Below are 15,845 nucleotides of genomic sequence, written 5' to 3' on the forward strand. Positions count from 1 at the left end.
TGCCTTCAGAACTGCCTACTCTGCTTGGAGCCTGTTCTGGAGAAAAACATAAAAATTAGACATAGTTGGGTTACATTAACTGCATCACCTTAGCACAGCTTGTCTCAATTAAATAGGATCTCTATGAAATTATTCAAAACGTCTGTTTTGTTTCTGTTCTGTGTCGAACTGTAATGATTTCAAATTTTCATCATTTATCTGGATGCAATATCAAACAGACCTCCCAAATAACAAGTGTGGGAGCTATTTTGAAAATGACCTCCACATAAAGGTTCAGTCCCTAGGAACATCTTAATTAGAGGTCAATCCAGATAAAACCAGATGTCTACATCCAGCCTTCACATACACTTAGAAGAGTGCTGTTTACGTAAGAAAGAAAACAGAAGTCAGTTGTTTTTTTGTCCTTCTTCCTGATTCTGAGTCATATGCTGAGAATTCCTTCTATATTAGGCTGGAAGTATAGATGGAAAGATGTTTCACATCTATGCTGCCTTTGTTCTGATGCTAGTGGTGTTCAAGTAACGCCCACCGTCTGAATTTCAGTTGTTTGTCTAACTAGTAATTACTTGAGCAACCTGCCACCAGATATAAGCCTCAAGGGACAAAGTAGAACAGAAACCTGTATTTACATGCTAACTCTTGCACTGAGGTGAGACTATTATCTGAATATAATTTGATACATTCAGAAAATAATTGTGACTGGAATGGGTCACATAATTCAATTTCCCTGCTGTCATGCAGTCTTGCCCAAATATTTGGCTTTCCAGGTGCTATATTTGCAATAGTTTAGGGGGGCAAGACCACCCAAACCACACTCATTTTAGACAAAGATGTGTATTTAGAATAGGGAAAATTAATTTCTTTAGACTAGCTGTTACTGTCTACTATTGCACATGTTTCAGGGAAATATCCACTAAAGAATTTGCTTTCTGTTTTCTTCCATGGTAGATTATGGTTTGCAGTCATATAGAAAAGAAGATTCTCCTGACAGATCGAGTTCATTGCAGCAGCATTTGATACAAATTTACACAGCCCCTGAAATACGTTCTCTTTCAGATTTTGAACCCAATTCTACGACAGATGTCTACAGGTAGCTAACATTTCCTGATCTCGCGTTTAGTAATCTCAAATGTTCTTTCATGACAGTTAGGCTCAGTGTAATTCTGTTGTCACTCCAGGATATGTTTGATTGTATTTTTAAAAGGATTGGCCCTGGAATAGAGAACAGCAGGATCTTCTCTTTCAAGGTAGATAACCAAATACTGAATTCACTGACATTATTTAAAAGCGGAGTAGGCCTAATGATTTTTAAGGAGTCACTTGACTGGTAAGATAAAAAGGCATAAAGATCTGCTATTATCTAATTATCCTTTCTTTCTCTTACTGTTTCTTATGAAAAGTAGATTATTTTCAATAATGGCACTACTTCAAAAGTTAATAGCATCAATGTCCCAGGATGTCATAATGCACATGGGCATCCTGTAATTCTATAATTAAATGTCAATATGTTATTTGGGGGTATATACACAGTAACAATATTTGGTTTACAGAGGAAAAACAAAGAGAAGGAAAAAATGGATACACTAGTGAATAGCTCCATTCTTTTCCTTTTGAAAGCCTTTATAGAAGATCATTTTCCAATGACTTTCTCTGCCAGTGGTGGATTGCTTCTATCCAACCACTTTGCAGATAAGCAGGATTACAATTGTAAATAAATGGCTGCATATACAATGTGCTTGAACATCATTAATTTTAATGCATTCTACCAGGTCACCTTAGCAAGAATTTGAAGTCTCAGTAGTATTTGTGCCTATAGGCTTAAATATATTCTTAGAATTTGCTTCAAAATAGCTCAGCTAAGACAGTTTGGGATTGTGTTGGTATTTCTGACTGCTGTCACTTGTCCTGTGTTGTTCTGTACTTTTTCAACATTAAGTGATCTTAGAAAGAACTGTGCTCCAACTAAACAATAACTTTAGGATTGTCTTATACATTCCAGTTTATCATTTCCCTGCAGCCAAAATGCATCCCAGAAAATGTTTTCCTGGTTTGCCTGTTCTCACTTTCCTCCTGTTCAGGATAGATATCATTATTTGACTTTCCAGGCAGCTTAGCCTCCTGAAGGCATTTCTTGCCAAAGGTTCCCCTTAAAATAATCCTAAGATCTGATTTGCTCATATCATACATTTCTACAATGAACTTTTAACAGATTCAGTGAATGTTTCCTGGGTTTATCCTGCTGTCACTTCACATGTCTGCAAAATCCACATCTTCTTTTCTGGCGCTGCACTTGTTAATTTCTTGGTTTAAAAAAAAGGTAAAATCAGTGAGAAATAAAACTAAAAAAAGGGAGAAGAGCAACATGCAGACAGGGAAGATAGAGATGTGCCCTGTAGCATCGAAAAGGTTGTCTTCTTAACTGGGCTGTTCTTTAGAATTTGCATTTTGACAAATTTTTTGTTTGATGATATGAGCAGGAGATAAGCCTTCCTGATATATGTATTTGGGCCCACTGGCTGGACAGCACTGATCCAGTCTTAAAATCCTCAGTTTTCATCTGTGCAAAAATTCCATTAATATTCCTGAAGTTAAGGCCCAGATAAAAAAAATTGAGTAGAAACTGCAGGAGTGGGACTTGCAATTTAGTGTGCTCTTACAGATGAATCACTTGCTTTTAAAGTTCTCTAGGTAAAGTGTCGGTCAGAGGGAATGCTAAAATGGAAATGAGAACAGGAGCATGAATGTAGCTCCTGTTTTGAGCTGAAGAGGCTGTTTCCAGTTCCAGTTTCTCCTATATTGGTTCTTCTTGATTTGTAATCGTCATGTGAATTTCACTATTCACAATGTTAGGATTTTATTGGGTAGTGCTGCTGAAGAGGAATTAAATCAATACTGATGCCTTTTTGGCTGGTAGAAATATGAAGCAGACACAGCAGTAAAGGGAAAAGGGAAAAGGGAATATTACCTTGGTTTTAATAAGATCCTAGGTGCACAACTCATCAAAGGTGGAAACACGCCGAGCAGCACACCCCATACAATAAATATACAACTTTTATGGACCTTGCAAATTAGCATATCTGCCTAAAATGCCCCAATAAGAAACTTAATAGATGAAGTAATTGTCCCCCTATTCTAATGACCCTTTCTAAATGAGACTATAGGCTAGTTCACAAAAACATGTTCCAGGGAGGAGGCTCTGTCCAAGGCTAGAGCCTCTAGTTCTGAGATACTGTGAATGTTTGGTCTTCCTGCCCTGCAAAACCACCAAACTAAGATAAATGTCAGACTACAAGAATTTTAAACATATGGGGCTAGGAACAAGGAATGTGTATAGAGGGTACAAGGGAAGAGAAATGGTATAAAAATGTATAAAAAAGGTATAAAAGAAAATAATCATCAGGCATCAATACTGCTTTATCAGAGTTATCGTCATCTAATTATTATCTTTGAAAATCTGTTTCAACTTTGTTGCCTCGCCTGGACTTATACTGCTTTCACCTACCAAATTAACACAAAATTAATATAAAAAACTAATCAGATTAATTTCTAAATTATTTAGCATGTTTTATATTCATTATTTTATTTCCAGTGGTGGTCCACAAGTAGGCTGAAAGATAAACAAAAATATCCTGTTACCAACAGAATGTCTTGCAGAACAGTGCAACCATTAGCAACACAACACATTGAAAACCAATATTCTCCATAAAAGTAAATGTTATCAAGATGAGAGGCATGCAGGGGTAAATTACTACACAGTTTCACTATCGAAAGAGGCAAGAGCATCTTTATCCAGCCTCTTGGCTGGAGGAGGTGATTGCTTCTAAGAGATCACTGTTCTGAAAGATCTCCAGGGAGTTCAGTAAAAAGACTAAAGCCTCAATTTTTACTCTGTCTTTTTGTATTCTTCTTCCTTGATGAATGTGTTTGACCTTAGTTCAGCTAAGGAAGATGATGACAATGAAAATATCATTCTGAAGGAACAAGCAGAAATGCTTTTTGTAAAATATCTCCTCTGGACACACTGTGTCATCATAGACTTTATGGAGATTTTCTAGAAGTGATCTGTGCTGAAAAGAAGCCACTCCTCCAACTGATGATGCTGATGAACCTGCCCCTGCCCCTTGATTGGAGGAAAAATCAGACCTGTTTAACTGGTATGTTTAACTGGTAGGAATCATGTACATGAATCAGCACAATTCGTCTCTGGATTCCGTTAATTCTTCCAGAGAAAATTGCTTTGCTGTCCATCAGATTCAAATATCTCTGGGACCAATAACCATGAGAGGGGAATGCCGTGAAACATTCAGTAGCAGATCTCTGAAAACACAAAGTAGTAACAAGTAGCAGCATCATTGCAGTCCTTCCTTTTGGGATATTGGGATTTCAGTCATAGAATGGGGAAGAATAAGAAATCGTGAAAAGAAGAAATCACTGAGTCAGTTAACTGTTATTTCATTAAGATTTTGCTTAATTTTTATTCTGCAGTTATGCCATCATTTTACTAGAAATTGCCACAAGAAGTGACCCTATGGCAGTAAGTAAAGATGAACTATCTGTGGCATTTGCATGACAACTTTGATGCTGTTTCTGCTGAAGACACAAACCAAACTTTGAGTTACTGCACCTTTGAGTTACTTTTTGAGCATGCATTTCCCTCATGATTTTATGGATGCCAGTTCAGTTCCCATGGAATATTTAGTCATGGTTTCCTCATGGATCCACCAGTTTTCCCTTTTAGAACTTTGAAGAAGAGGATATGATAAAAATAATGTAGCTCCAAAAATGCCTTTCAATTAGTTTTGTGAGGCTTAATGGCTGGGTGGGTGCAGGGGGAAATGTGTGTATTAACATCTTCCTTTTTCTCCTGCTTCCTTTTCCTGCCATTTACAGGCCTTTTTAGTGGAATCTTGCAGTAATAAGAATTTCCTAGAAAAGCAAATTAGCTGCTCTCTCTCATTAATGATAATGCCTATTTTTCATGTGTCTTTTGATCAGTGCTAAATGGCAAACACAAAAAAGAGCGCACCTTGGAATTGAAAACAGATGGTCTGGATTTGTAAACATGTTCTCTCTGAAATAATTTGCTTAACAAGAATTGTAACAATGAAGACTTGAAACTACCATTTTTCCAGTTCTGACAGTTTGTGAAAACAGACTAATGTAGTCCTTGAGATTTCTTAAAGGTTTCCCAATGTCTTGCCAGGTATTTGTTTTTTTTCCCAAAGTTGTTTTTGTCATATAAACACTGAGATTAAAGCCTGTCAGCCATGAAAAGGCTTTTAGACAAGGCGACCCAGTTTAGACTGGGTTATATGTTTTTTTATTCTTTTCTTTTCTTGTGCTCTTATGTAAAAAAAGCTGACTTAGAAGTGATAGGGAAGATGTTATAAAAGTGGTGATGATAATAGTAATATATTTTCAATTGGTTGGCATGAGAACCATACCACTTGTTTCAACATTGTTTAATCCCCTTTTCCCTAGAAAGATGATGTGCATTCAGCTGAATATTCTTGGTGTTCACCTTTGGCAGAATTAACTGCAGGAAAGATTGAGAATTCTTGCCCATGTCCCACAGACTACATGGAGGTGGGTAAAATACAATATTGTGTACAAAAATTCCTTATTGAAATGAATTTACAACATGTCATAGAAGTTTTATGGCAGTGTTACCTTTGATAAATATAAATAACCCAGAAATCAAGAAGTACACCTCAAACATGACAAAATTAAACTATTCAATATCCTTAATAAAAAACCTGTCATTGTGACAATGAAAGATTCAGTTGTCCCCTCAAGTTGCCAGTGTAATAGATTATGTTTTTAATATTCAATCATTGATTTTTGTGCAATTTCATTTTATTATAAAGTGTTGAATTCCGTACATGTTTTATTTTAGTAATATCTGGCTTACTGACAGAGGGCTTTCAAATAATGAAGTCTGTGTCTCAGGCAAATTATGAGTCTGGTTTGATTCTCATGCAACAAGTCTTTCTCTTCAGCACCCTCAATAAAAGACACCCTCTCCCAGTTTAATTAAATCAGAACAAGATTGTGGCATCCTTATTTCAGTTCAAGTGCAATATAATTCACCTTTGCTGGTTTGTAGCAACCTAAACGTAAAAAACTTCTCATTAGCAGCCCTGGATTTTAATCAGAAGTTACCATTCTTAAGGGGTACTTCAGCTTTTAATCTTTTGTGAATTTTGTGTACAGACAAGTCCTCTGAAAATAGTATGTGACTCTAACAGCACAACACTGTCTTACAGCACAAGACAAGAGCTTAAGCAGTGTTCAGCAGTGTTCAGCAGTGTTCAGTATGTATCTAACTCATGATTTCCCACAGCAGCATTTTCATGAACTAATATCCATTCAGCAAAAACCTGTAGAACTCCAAAGACTTCAGTATACACTTTTCACCAGATGCAGATAGAGCTTCATGCAGCCAGTTGTCACCAGGAAAACAGTGGTATTAACTTAAAACACTTGTGCTTGGAATAATAAAAGGCTGTTTGCCTTTCTCGCTCTCTTTCCCTTCTGCAGTTAATTGAAAGGTGCAGAAAAAATAATCCATCCCAAAGGCCTACATTTGAACAAGTCAAGAAAATGTTGTACAAGATGAATCCTGTTAGCCCAGTTGACATGATGATGACTCTGGTAAATTTAGCTTTTTAATCCAAGCAAGTTATTCTGCTCACTTTCAATAACTTTCACCTCTATTCTTGAGGTCTGTTTTTTGATCATATACCCCTTGTTTGGTGAAAAAAGCCACACTTATTTGTTCATCTCTGTTGGGCTGATTGTAGCTGCAGTTCTGTACAAAACCCAGCTTTCCTTCTCATTCCATTTTTTAACTTTCTCAGCTTCTTTGGAGCTGAACACATTTTTTCAGTCAAATGTTGTTTGCAAACTATAGTTCCCCTTTCCTGTGGCTCAGTGGTCTTACAATACGAGGGATATAGAACCCCTGCATGCCACAAAGAGCATGTTTACAACTCATTTTGAGCAGAGTATCTCAAGCCCATCAGCAGAGAAAGGAGATTCTTGCCTCCACAGCCTATTGCCTCACACAGAGGAGGGATACAAAAAGCAAAAGCATAGAACAACATAGCAAGATAGTTTTTAAATGAGCATTGTGAGCTTTTGGTAAAAGATTGAGACTTAGGTACCTTTTCTTTGGTAAGATTTTGATCCATGTCTGTAACTCTGCATTGGCCCCTAAAGTTTGCTTGAAATTTGAAAAGCCTGAAATTGCCTTTAGCCATCTTATGTGTAAGCAACAACCTCAAATCTAGATTAATTAATTTACCTGAGGAGAAGTCCGATTTTTGAATATTATAAAAAAGCATTAGGTATCTAAGACCTGTACTCTTTTCAATCTCTGGATGTTTTCAAAGCTGAAACATTCAAATTCTTAAATCCTATCCAACTAGGCATCTGTTTCAGTAAAAAGATGATTTTATAAACTTCTTTGTTATTTAGATGGAGAAATACAACAAACATCTGGAAATACTGGTTTCTGAAAGAACCCAGGATTTAATGCATGAAAAACAGAAGACTGATCGTCTGTTGTATAGTAAGTTATAAAGAAAAAAATACTGGATATTCTTCTCAATAATAATTTTATTTCAGCTGTCTAACTGCAAACATGAACCCTTTGATAGGTGAATATTTGATAGGTAACACTGAGCTAGCAATGAATGAATATACTTGTTTCTTGCAAAGCTGGAAAGACACTTCACTACTTTCTGTATTTCTCCCCTAGAAATCAGTACACTCATCTGAGAGCTATGGCTTCTAAATCCATAGTGCTCTGACTTTGATTTGGTATGGCAGGCCTTTTATGTAGTTAAAAATGTTGTGAAATTGTAGTTGGTTACTTTTGATGGCAGTGTATTTTCTAGAATTCGGCAAGAAAAGAGGCATAAAGGGATGGGAATAACATACAAAAGAGAAAAAAAAGGGATCTGAAATTGCAAGATTGGAGAAACAAAGACAATTTAAAAACCAAAACAAAACAGAGAAGAGATCATAAATAACCGTAATACAGGTAGAAAGAACTGGCAGCATTGACATAGAAAGAATTAGTAAAATCCCAAGTCACACTGTTAGAATCTAACCTTACTTTCTTGGAATGTATAGATACTGGTTTGTTTGAACTGAAAGTTATGGGCCACGAGAAAAATCTGGATGTGTTATCAGTGAGATTTACTGTGAATTCTCACATTACAGCTCTGATGCCAGTGTGTTTTCACCATCATAATATTTGGCATTTATGAACATGTTTTGTGACTTTAAACAAACATGTTATGTTTAATATGTGCTTTTATCCATGTAAAAAGATTAACAGTGATCCATGTAGAAAGTTTAACAGTTCTCTACTTTCTACAACAGGTATGTTGCCGAAACAAGTAGCAGATGATCTCAGGCAGGGAAAACATGCACAAGCTCAAAGTTACTCAAGTGCCACCATCTTTTTCAGGTAAATATAAATGAAAGATAGGACTAGAACTGTCTCCTACAGAAGAAAATTCTAGGCTTCTAGCAGAGGTGAAGCTCCTAACTGAGTACAGAATTTCTGTCTAAACTGCCATCTATGGTAACAGGTGGCTTTGCAAGAGAATGTCTTTCAAAATTCTCACACGTCCCCATTTTTAATTATGATTACTTAAATAAAAATTACATTACTCTGGAGCTCTAATAAACAGCAGCATGTCACTTAATATGATTTGCAATTTGCATGTGGTACGCATGCATGAATGTGTGTTTCATAAGATAGGCCTAAGTAAAGAATCCACCATTTAATTGTGTAGAGAAAATTTGTCTGTCCTTAGAGTCCACATGGATTTTCAGTTTCACTTTTTTATATCTTCAGGAAGCAATATATAAATGGCATGTCTTCACTTGTAGTAAATTAACAGATATCAACTTCCCTTTTTTTCATTTATACATAGCCCAAAATTGAAGATCTTAGTCTGTTACAGGTTAAAGTCTAGCTGTAAAAAACACTCTACTGCATTGGTAAGCAAAAAGGCTTAGGTCAGCCTGTCCTTTTAAATGGATAGAGTCTTCTGTCAATTTAAATAAATGAAGACAAAATTATCCAATAAGATAGTTTTTCTTTCTTGGTAAAAGAAATACTGAAAAGAGAAGGTTTATATAATTGCATTGAGAAATTTTTACTGTGTGTTTATGATTACTAATCAGCAATGATTAAGACCGTGGATGAGTATGCTCTTTCTGTTGTGTTTTAACAGTGACATTGTTGGCTTCACTGAGCTGTCCAGCAGCAGCACACCGTACCAAGTGGTAGATCTTTTGAACAAGCTTTATACCACTTTTGATGAAATCATAGATAACTATGATGTCTATAAGGTGGAGACAATAGGAGATGCCTGTAAGTTCCTTGATCTGTGGACAGTGATGGGACCTGGGGCATCAGCATAGAGACTCTCTGGTGAGAAGGAGGAACAGCTGAAGCAGATTTGGAAAGCTTCTGACCACTGGGAAGACCACGTAAAACAATTAGGAGATGAGTCCTACCAGAGCCCTAGCAAATTTTAGGAACATTTTCCTGCATACCTTTAATCATTTGTATAATTGATGAGTGTTGTGAATGGGACAAATGAAATGACTAAAATATTGCTGCTGGTAATTTGGTTCCTATGACTTGTAAGGTCAGTCTTTAAATCTTGGCAGCAGATTAATCCCAGTTAGCAACTTCTGTATCACAGGAAGACAACTAAAAATTACCTTCTACATGGGATCAGAGATGCCATACCCTAAGCTTTATTATCTGTCTGTTTTGCAAAGATCATAGCCATCTTCTCTCTCCTAATACACTGTAGGAGCTTGACTGCCTCTTCTCTTTGAATTTTTAGGAAAGTGGCTTTATATTTGCTACCATGGGAATCTGCTGGGGATTGACTACCATTAAAATAGAGTTCTATCAAAAACCTCAGGAAATCTTTTGCATGAGACAGACAGGAAATCCTGTAAGAGATGTGGAAAAAAACCCCACTCTCTTTTCTCTGTGGAACTGTTGAACACGTGCATAAAATTCCCATACAAATGCACCCCAGAGATCCCTAATAGACCTGTTCCTTGCCCTACACAGTAATAGAATCAAAGAATCATAGAATATCCTGAGTTGGAAGGTGCCCACAAGGATCATAGAGTCCAACTCCTGGCCCCACACAGGACCAACCCCAGGACTCACACCATGTGCCTGAGAGTATTGTCCAAGCACTTCTTGAGCTCTGTCAGGCTGGTGCTGTGATCACTTCGCTGGGGAGCTGTTTAGTGCCCAGCCACCCTCTGGGTGAGAAACCTTTTCCTAATATCCAACATAAACCTCCCCTGACACAACTTCAGGTCACTTGCTTTGGTCTTGTCATTGTCACCACAGAGAAAAAATCAGTGCCTGCCCCCTCTCCTCCCCTCCTGAGGAAGTTGTAACTGCAGTGAGGTCTCCCCTCAGTCTTCTCCAGGCTGAACAGACCAAGTGACCTCAGAAGTTCCTCATATGGCTTCCCCTCAGGGCCCTTCACCATCCTCATGGCCTCCTTTGGATGCTCTCTAATGGCTTTATATCTTTCTTGTATTGTGGCACCCAAAACTGCCCCCACACTGGAGGTGAGGCTGCCCCAGAGCAGAGCAGAGCAGGACAATCCCCTCCCTTGCCCTGCTGGCAATGCTGTGCCTGATGCAGCCCAGGACACAAGTGACCCTCCTGGCTGCCAGGGCACTGCTGGCTCATCTTCAGCTTTCTGTCGACCAGGACCCCCAGACCCCTTTCCTCAGGGCTGCTCTCCAGTGTCTCATTTCCTAGTCTGTCTGTACATCCTGGGTTGCCCCATCCAAGGAGCAGAATCTAGCACTTTCCCTTAAACATCATGAAGTCAGTGATTGCCCAGCCCTCTAATTTCTCAAGGTTACTTAGCAGATCCTCTCTGCTTTTGAGGCCATTTAATAGCATTGGCAGACTTACTTTGTATCCTGTCCAGTCCTGTGTCCAAGCCATTTAGGAAAATGTTGAAAAGCACAGGGCTGAGGATGGAGTCCTGTGGAACCCCATGAGTGACAGTCACCAGTCTGATGTGACCCCTTTCACTGAACCCTTTGTACCCAACCCATGAGCCAGTTGCTTACCCCTTGCATAACCTGTTTATCCAGCTGTGTGCTGGACAGTTTGTTCAGAAGGATCCTGGCAGGGCCAGTATTGAAAATTTTACTGAAATCCAAAAAGACAATTACATCAGCTGGCTTCACTTGATCTGCTGGGTGGATTATCCTGTCATAAAAGGAAATCAGATTTCACAAACAGGACTTTCCTTTCATGAAGTTGTGCTGGCTGCGATCAATGACAGTGTTGTACTTCAGGTATTTTTCATTTTCACCTTCCAGAAAAATTTTCTGAGTAATTTTACCAGGCACTGGAAAAGTGAGACTGACAGGCCTGTATTTTGCAGGGCCATCCCTCTTGCTGTTCTTGAAAATTTGGACAACATTTTCCAGCTTCCAGTAGACTGTGACCTCTCCAGATTTCCAAGACTATTCAAAAAGCATTTTCAGAGGTCTTGCAATGGCTTCAGAGAGTTCTTTGAGTACTATTGGATGAATTTCATTAAATGCCATAGATTTACAGGGATTGAACTAGAGCAGCAAATCCTACATAAGTTCAGGGTTTAGTGGGAGTTTATCATTCTCACAGTCATGGTTCTCCAGCTAACCACTCTGGGACCCCCAGACCCCCCCATCATCAGTGTTGTGAGCACAGTGCAGGAAGCTAAGGGCAATGCCTAGTTGGAGTCATTGCCTTTTTTTATTGCATCATCCCAACGATAAAGGGTACCAAACTGCCAGATTTGCACTGCCTGTCCCATTTTAAGCATTCTCAGTGGAAGGAAGGAGGTAGAAAGAAAGGGTTGGAGGGAATAAAGCTTATGGAGAAGTAAGAAGGAAATACAACATTTTTCATAGCTAAGGTAACACAGGAGGTGTTGCCCTAGCCTTCATTTTTTTCTGGCTTTCTTTGCTCAGCAGGCACAAGTCTGCCTCTGGATATGAAGGAATAGGGCTTCTTTCTCATTTTTATCTTTTGAACTTTTTTATTGTAGGCAGTATATTTTAATAAATCTGTGTGTAATGCCAAAGGTTAATACTGTTGCATTTTTGTGTTAAGACATGGTGGTGTCAGGGGTACCCAAGGAGAATGGGATCCTTCATGCTGGTGAGATTGCAAGCATGGCTTTAGACCTTCTGGATGTCTGCAAGACTTTTAAGATCCCACACAAGCCAAATACCCTTCTAAAGATAAGAGCAGGAATACATTCAGGTATGTGAAGAGAGCTGCAAGAGTCTTCCTCTGGCTTAACAAAGGAATGCATCTGTAAATGCATCTGTAGTGGCCATTTCCCCTCCATTAAAAGCAAAGTTAATTTCTTGATATGCAATGGAACATATCATAGAGATCATCCCAACAAAATCAATTACTGGATACATGGGATGTTGGTACCTCAATGTGGAACAGAACATTGGAAACACCCCACAGCCCCAGTGCGTTTGCTGATGTGAGTTAGAACTCTCATTTTGTGTCTGTTACTTATCTTTATCAGCTGTTCTTTTCACAAAACAGTGAGTTGCTTCTTGACACTCTGATCTAGCCTTCACTCTCAGGCTCCCAGCTCCCTGATCTAATCTGATGTATGCCTGCAACTCCTTCTAGATAGACAGCCAGAGCTGGACATGTTCTGTGCAGCCCAGCATCTACCAATTAATCAGCATACATAGCCTTACCAAGAAATCATATCTTCTATATTTCAAATCACTTGTAAGACAGATGTGTAACCCATGTAAAGACAATGCTGACACTCAGTCTTTATCCAGTTAACAAGTTAGTGCAGGAAGCAGCCATAAGGCTGTATGACTGATTATGTGATTTATAAATACAATATATCTTATTTTCTATTTCATAACAGGGGCAGTTGTAGCTGGAGTAGTTGGAACCAAAATGCCACGGTATTGTTTATTTGGAGATACTGTGAACACGGCTTCCAGGATGGAATCTACGAGTGAAGGTAATAAGGAACAAACTGCACGTGGGGTTTTAATCATCCCTGAATTAGTTCTGAAAAAATGTTATGCTGAGTTTTGAGTCCTGACTTATTAAAATGATGGCAAATCCTGTAAGGACGTTCTTGATTTCTGGATCCAGTCTGCCTAGGGACAAATTATGAGGGTGATATTCTCTATGACCATTTACCTAAACAGATGGCCTTATTTCTCAAGTCTCAGAAATGGATTTTTGTGGCTTTGTTCTCTACAGTAAATAAGGTAACAGTAAAATAAAATGAGAGGCAAGTGGTTATGTGCACTGTTTCTATTTGTGCCTGGCACCCAGCTGGATTTATAAGTAAAAATATTTTCACTACTCCTCTTTTATTGCTGATAACTTTCACTAATGGAGAACACAAAAAATAATAGGACACCATAGGAGCTGTGTCTGTGTCTAACTAGTATAGAAGATTATATATGTGTCCTCTAGCAAAGAGATTAAATAGAAATTTTGTGGAAGTATCCTCACCTTCACTTCCCAAGAGATAACAGAGCTCCAAGTTTAGCTAGTGAGCTTCATCTTTAGCCAACAGGAACTATTGGTTCTGAAATATTTTAGCCTGATCTACAAGAACTGAGAGAAAAAAAACCCAGAGTGATTCAACATCAAAGAACCCTGATGGCTTGTTTCCTTTCATTCATTAAATGAAGCTGAATAGTTTTAGGCTTAAATAGTTTTAAGGCTCACATTGCGATGCATTGTAAATGGATTTGAACTAGGCACATACAAGATTCTTCAAGTTTAATTTCATGATAAAAACTGAAGCTTTCAACATCTATCATGATCCACTAAAAACAAGACAGAAAGGCAGCGGAGTGGTCCTACATGATAGTTTTGAAAGGATTTGAGAATCACCAACATCCATTGCCTCTCACAATTTTTATTTTTCCAAAGCAAATGCTATTATTAAATGCTACCTATAACTTCATTTTCTTTCTGTCAGTCTCCCAGATAACTCCTTTCATGCTCATTATGTTATCTTATCTGAACTCCTTTAAAACTAACTCCTTCAAAATCTGCTTCCATCATTCTTCATGGCTTATCTTTTGTTCTGTATGCCAGTCTCTTTCTCAGGTGGCACGTCAACACTATAGACTTAAGTATAAAGACAGAGCTTTTTATCTTTCAAGCCTGTATTTTCTCTCCCTCTTTTCCTGGCCACATACATCTGAGGACCTCAAATTACATTAAAATATTTTAACCCTAAGACGATTGCTTTAACTTAGGTTAATTATTAGCAATGTGCATTAAAAATGCTATCACCTGCAATCTGAATGGTAGTGTCTTGTTCTCAAGCAGATTGACAAAGTGAAATATAATGTATCTACTGCAGGATTATTTCTGATATGTATCTCTATATATATATCTATATAGATCTATATCTATATACATAATATATGTTGAAACATATATTTCCTGATCTACAGGCAGTGTTCTGAGACTCTAAAAATATTGAAACAAACCAATTACAGTGGACATTACAAAACTGTCATTTTCTGATATAAGAAAAATCAATAGGACAATCTTAGCGAGTCCTATTATCATCTGGGATCTTTTTTAAACAAAGAAGCATAATGATTCACTCCTTGTCACAGTACATTACAGGTGAAAAAAAACCCAACTGTTTCTAAATTTTTTAAAGTTTTGGCAAAATTTTGCTTTCCAGTAAAAGTAGAATTTCTTCTATTTGTCCTTCTCCTTGGCTCTTCCTCCATTATTTGCAAAAGTCAAGACGGGTGAGGTTTACACGGTTTATATGAAGATAAAATCTCAACTAATGAAAAATCACATTATTAAAAAATTGTGGAATTATGTTAGTATTGTCTGTTAGGCCTGTCTTTATTTACAGGTTTGGAGCCAGAGCAAGGATGACAGTTTCTTTAATGTTTAGACTTTCCTGAAAACTGTATGTGCAAAGAAAGCACTGGTCCTTTATTGACCAGGAGGTAGAACTGTGTATGGTTTTCTTCACCAGATGAAAAGGACGTTCATCAGTAGCTAGACAACTACACAAATACTATTAGATACTGAATATGAAGAGTAGTGTTTGTTGACAGTCACATATCTGTCCTGAGATGCTCTCACAAACAGGTCAGGATGCTGGACCTTGTGTGCAAACATTTCAAATAACAAATAAAAAGGAATGCAATCAAAGACTTGAAAAAAAGCCCAAGGGGGAGTTCAGTAATGAGTCTTGAAATTTTTTACACCCATTGGGAGACGGATTTGTCTTAGGTGTATAAATTGTTTGCTAATATAATATTTATCTTTCTTTCCAGCTCTTAAAATACAGTGCAGTTCAAGTGCATACCAGCTGTTGGAGCAGATTGGAGAGTATGTGTTAGTATGCCGTGGGAATTTACAAGTCAAGGTGTGTATGCAACATTTATACTCAGCTTTTCAGGGAGGAGAGTGTGAAAGTACTCTGGAGTCCTTGAATTTTAACCCATGCAGTCCCCTATATCTTGCAGTCCTATATATCTCACAGTACTTTGGTTAGATTGATTCCCATACCTGAAGAGAACATGCTAAAGTTTTAAGCCATAGGCTTGTTCATGGGACAAACCTGGTAAATCAGAGATTAAGGACTTAGTCAAGCTTGGAAGTCCTGCATGGCACATTTGCTGTCACAACTGCTTGAAATGAAACAAGGTCTTTCAGAGACATCACAAATCATCATGTGAGTTCCACAAGAGAATTAACATACTTGTGGACCCAGTTTTGGATTGGA

The 15,845-nt window shown here is 37.9% G+C and overlaps 1 protein-coding gene across 10 annotated transcripts in view; it reads left to right on the forward strand.

Annotated features, from left to right (window-relative positions):
* Nucleotides 1-15,845, forward strand: part of LOC146424542 (atrial natriuretic peptide receptor 2-like) — a 48,733-nt gene that overhangs the window by 30,559 nt on the left and 2,329 nt on the right. For all 10 annotated transcript variants that reach the window (XM_085041871.1, XM_085041872.1, XM_085041870.1 and 7 more), the window contains 10 exons: nucleotides 949-1,090; nucleotides 4,486-4,534; nucleotides 5,482-5,586; nucleotides 6,541-6,654; nucleotides 7,480-7,573; nucleotides 8,392-8,479; nucleotides 9,255-9,394; nucleotides 12,182-12,334; nucleotides 12,978-13,076; nucleotides 15,394-15,485. In XM_085041871.1, the coding sequence (XP_084897997.1) occupies nucleotides 949-1,090; nucleotides 4,486-4,534; nucleotides 5,482-5,586; nucleotides 6,541-6,654; nucleotides 7,480-7,573; nucleotides 8,392-8,479; nucleotides 9,255-9,394; nucleotides 12,182-12,334; nucleotides 12,978-13,076; nucleotides 15,394-15,485 (1,076 nt within the window). The remainder of the gene's footprint in view (nucleotides 1-948; nucleotides 1,091-4,485; nucleotides 4,535-5,481; nucleotides 5,587-6,540; nucleotides 6,655-7,479; nucleotides 7,574-8,391; nucleotides 8,480-9,254; nucleotides 9,395-12,181; nucleotides 12,335-12,977; nucleotides 13,077-15,393; nucleotides 15,486-15,845) is intronic.

Source organism: Lichenostomus cassidix, chromosome Z (genome assembly GCF_008360975.1).
Source record: "Lichenostomus cassidix isolate B80296 chromosome Z, HeHo_3.0, whole genome shotgun sequence".
Classification (NCBI taxonomy): domain Eukaryota; kingdom Metazoa; phylum Chordata; class Aves; order Passeriformes; family Meliphagidae; genus Lichenostomus; species Lichenostomus cassidix.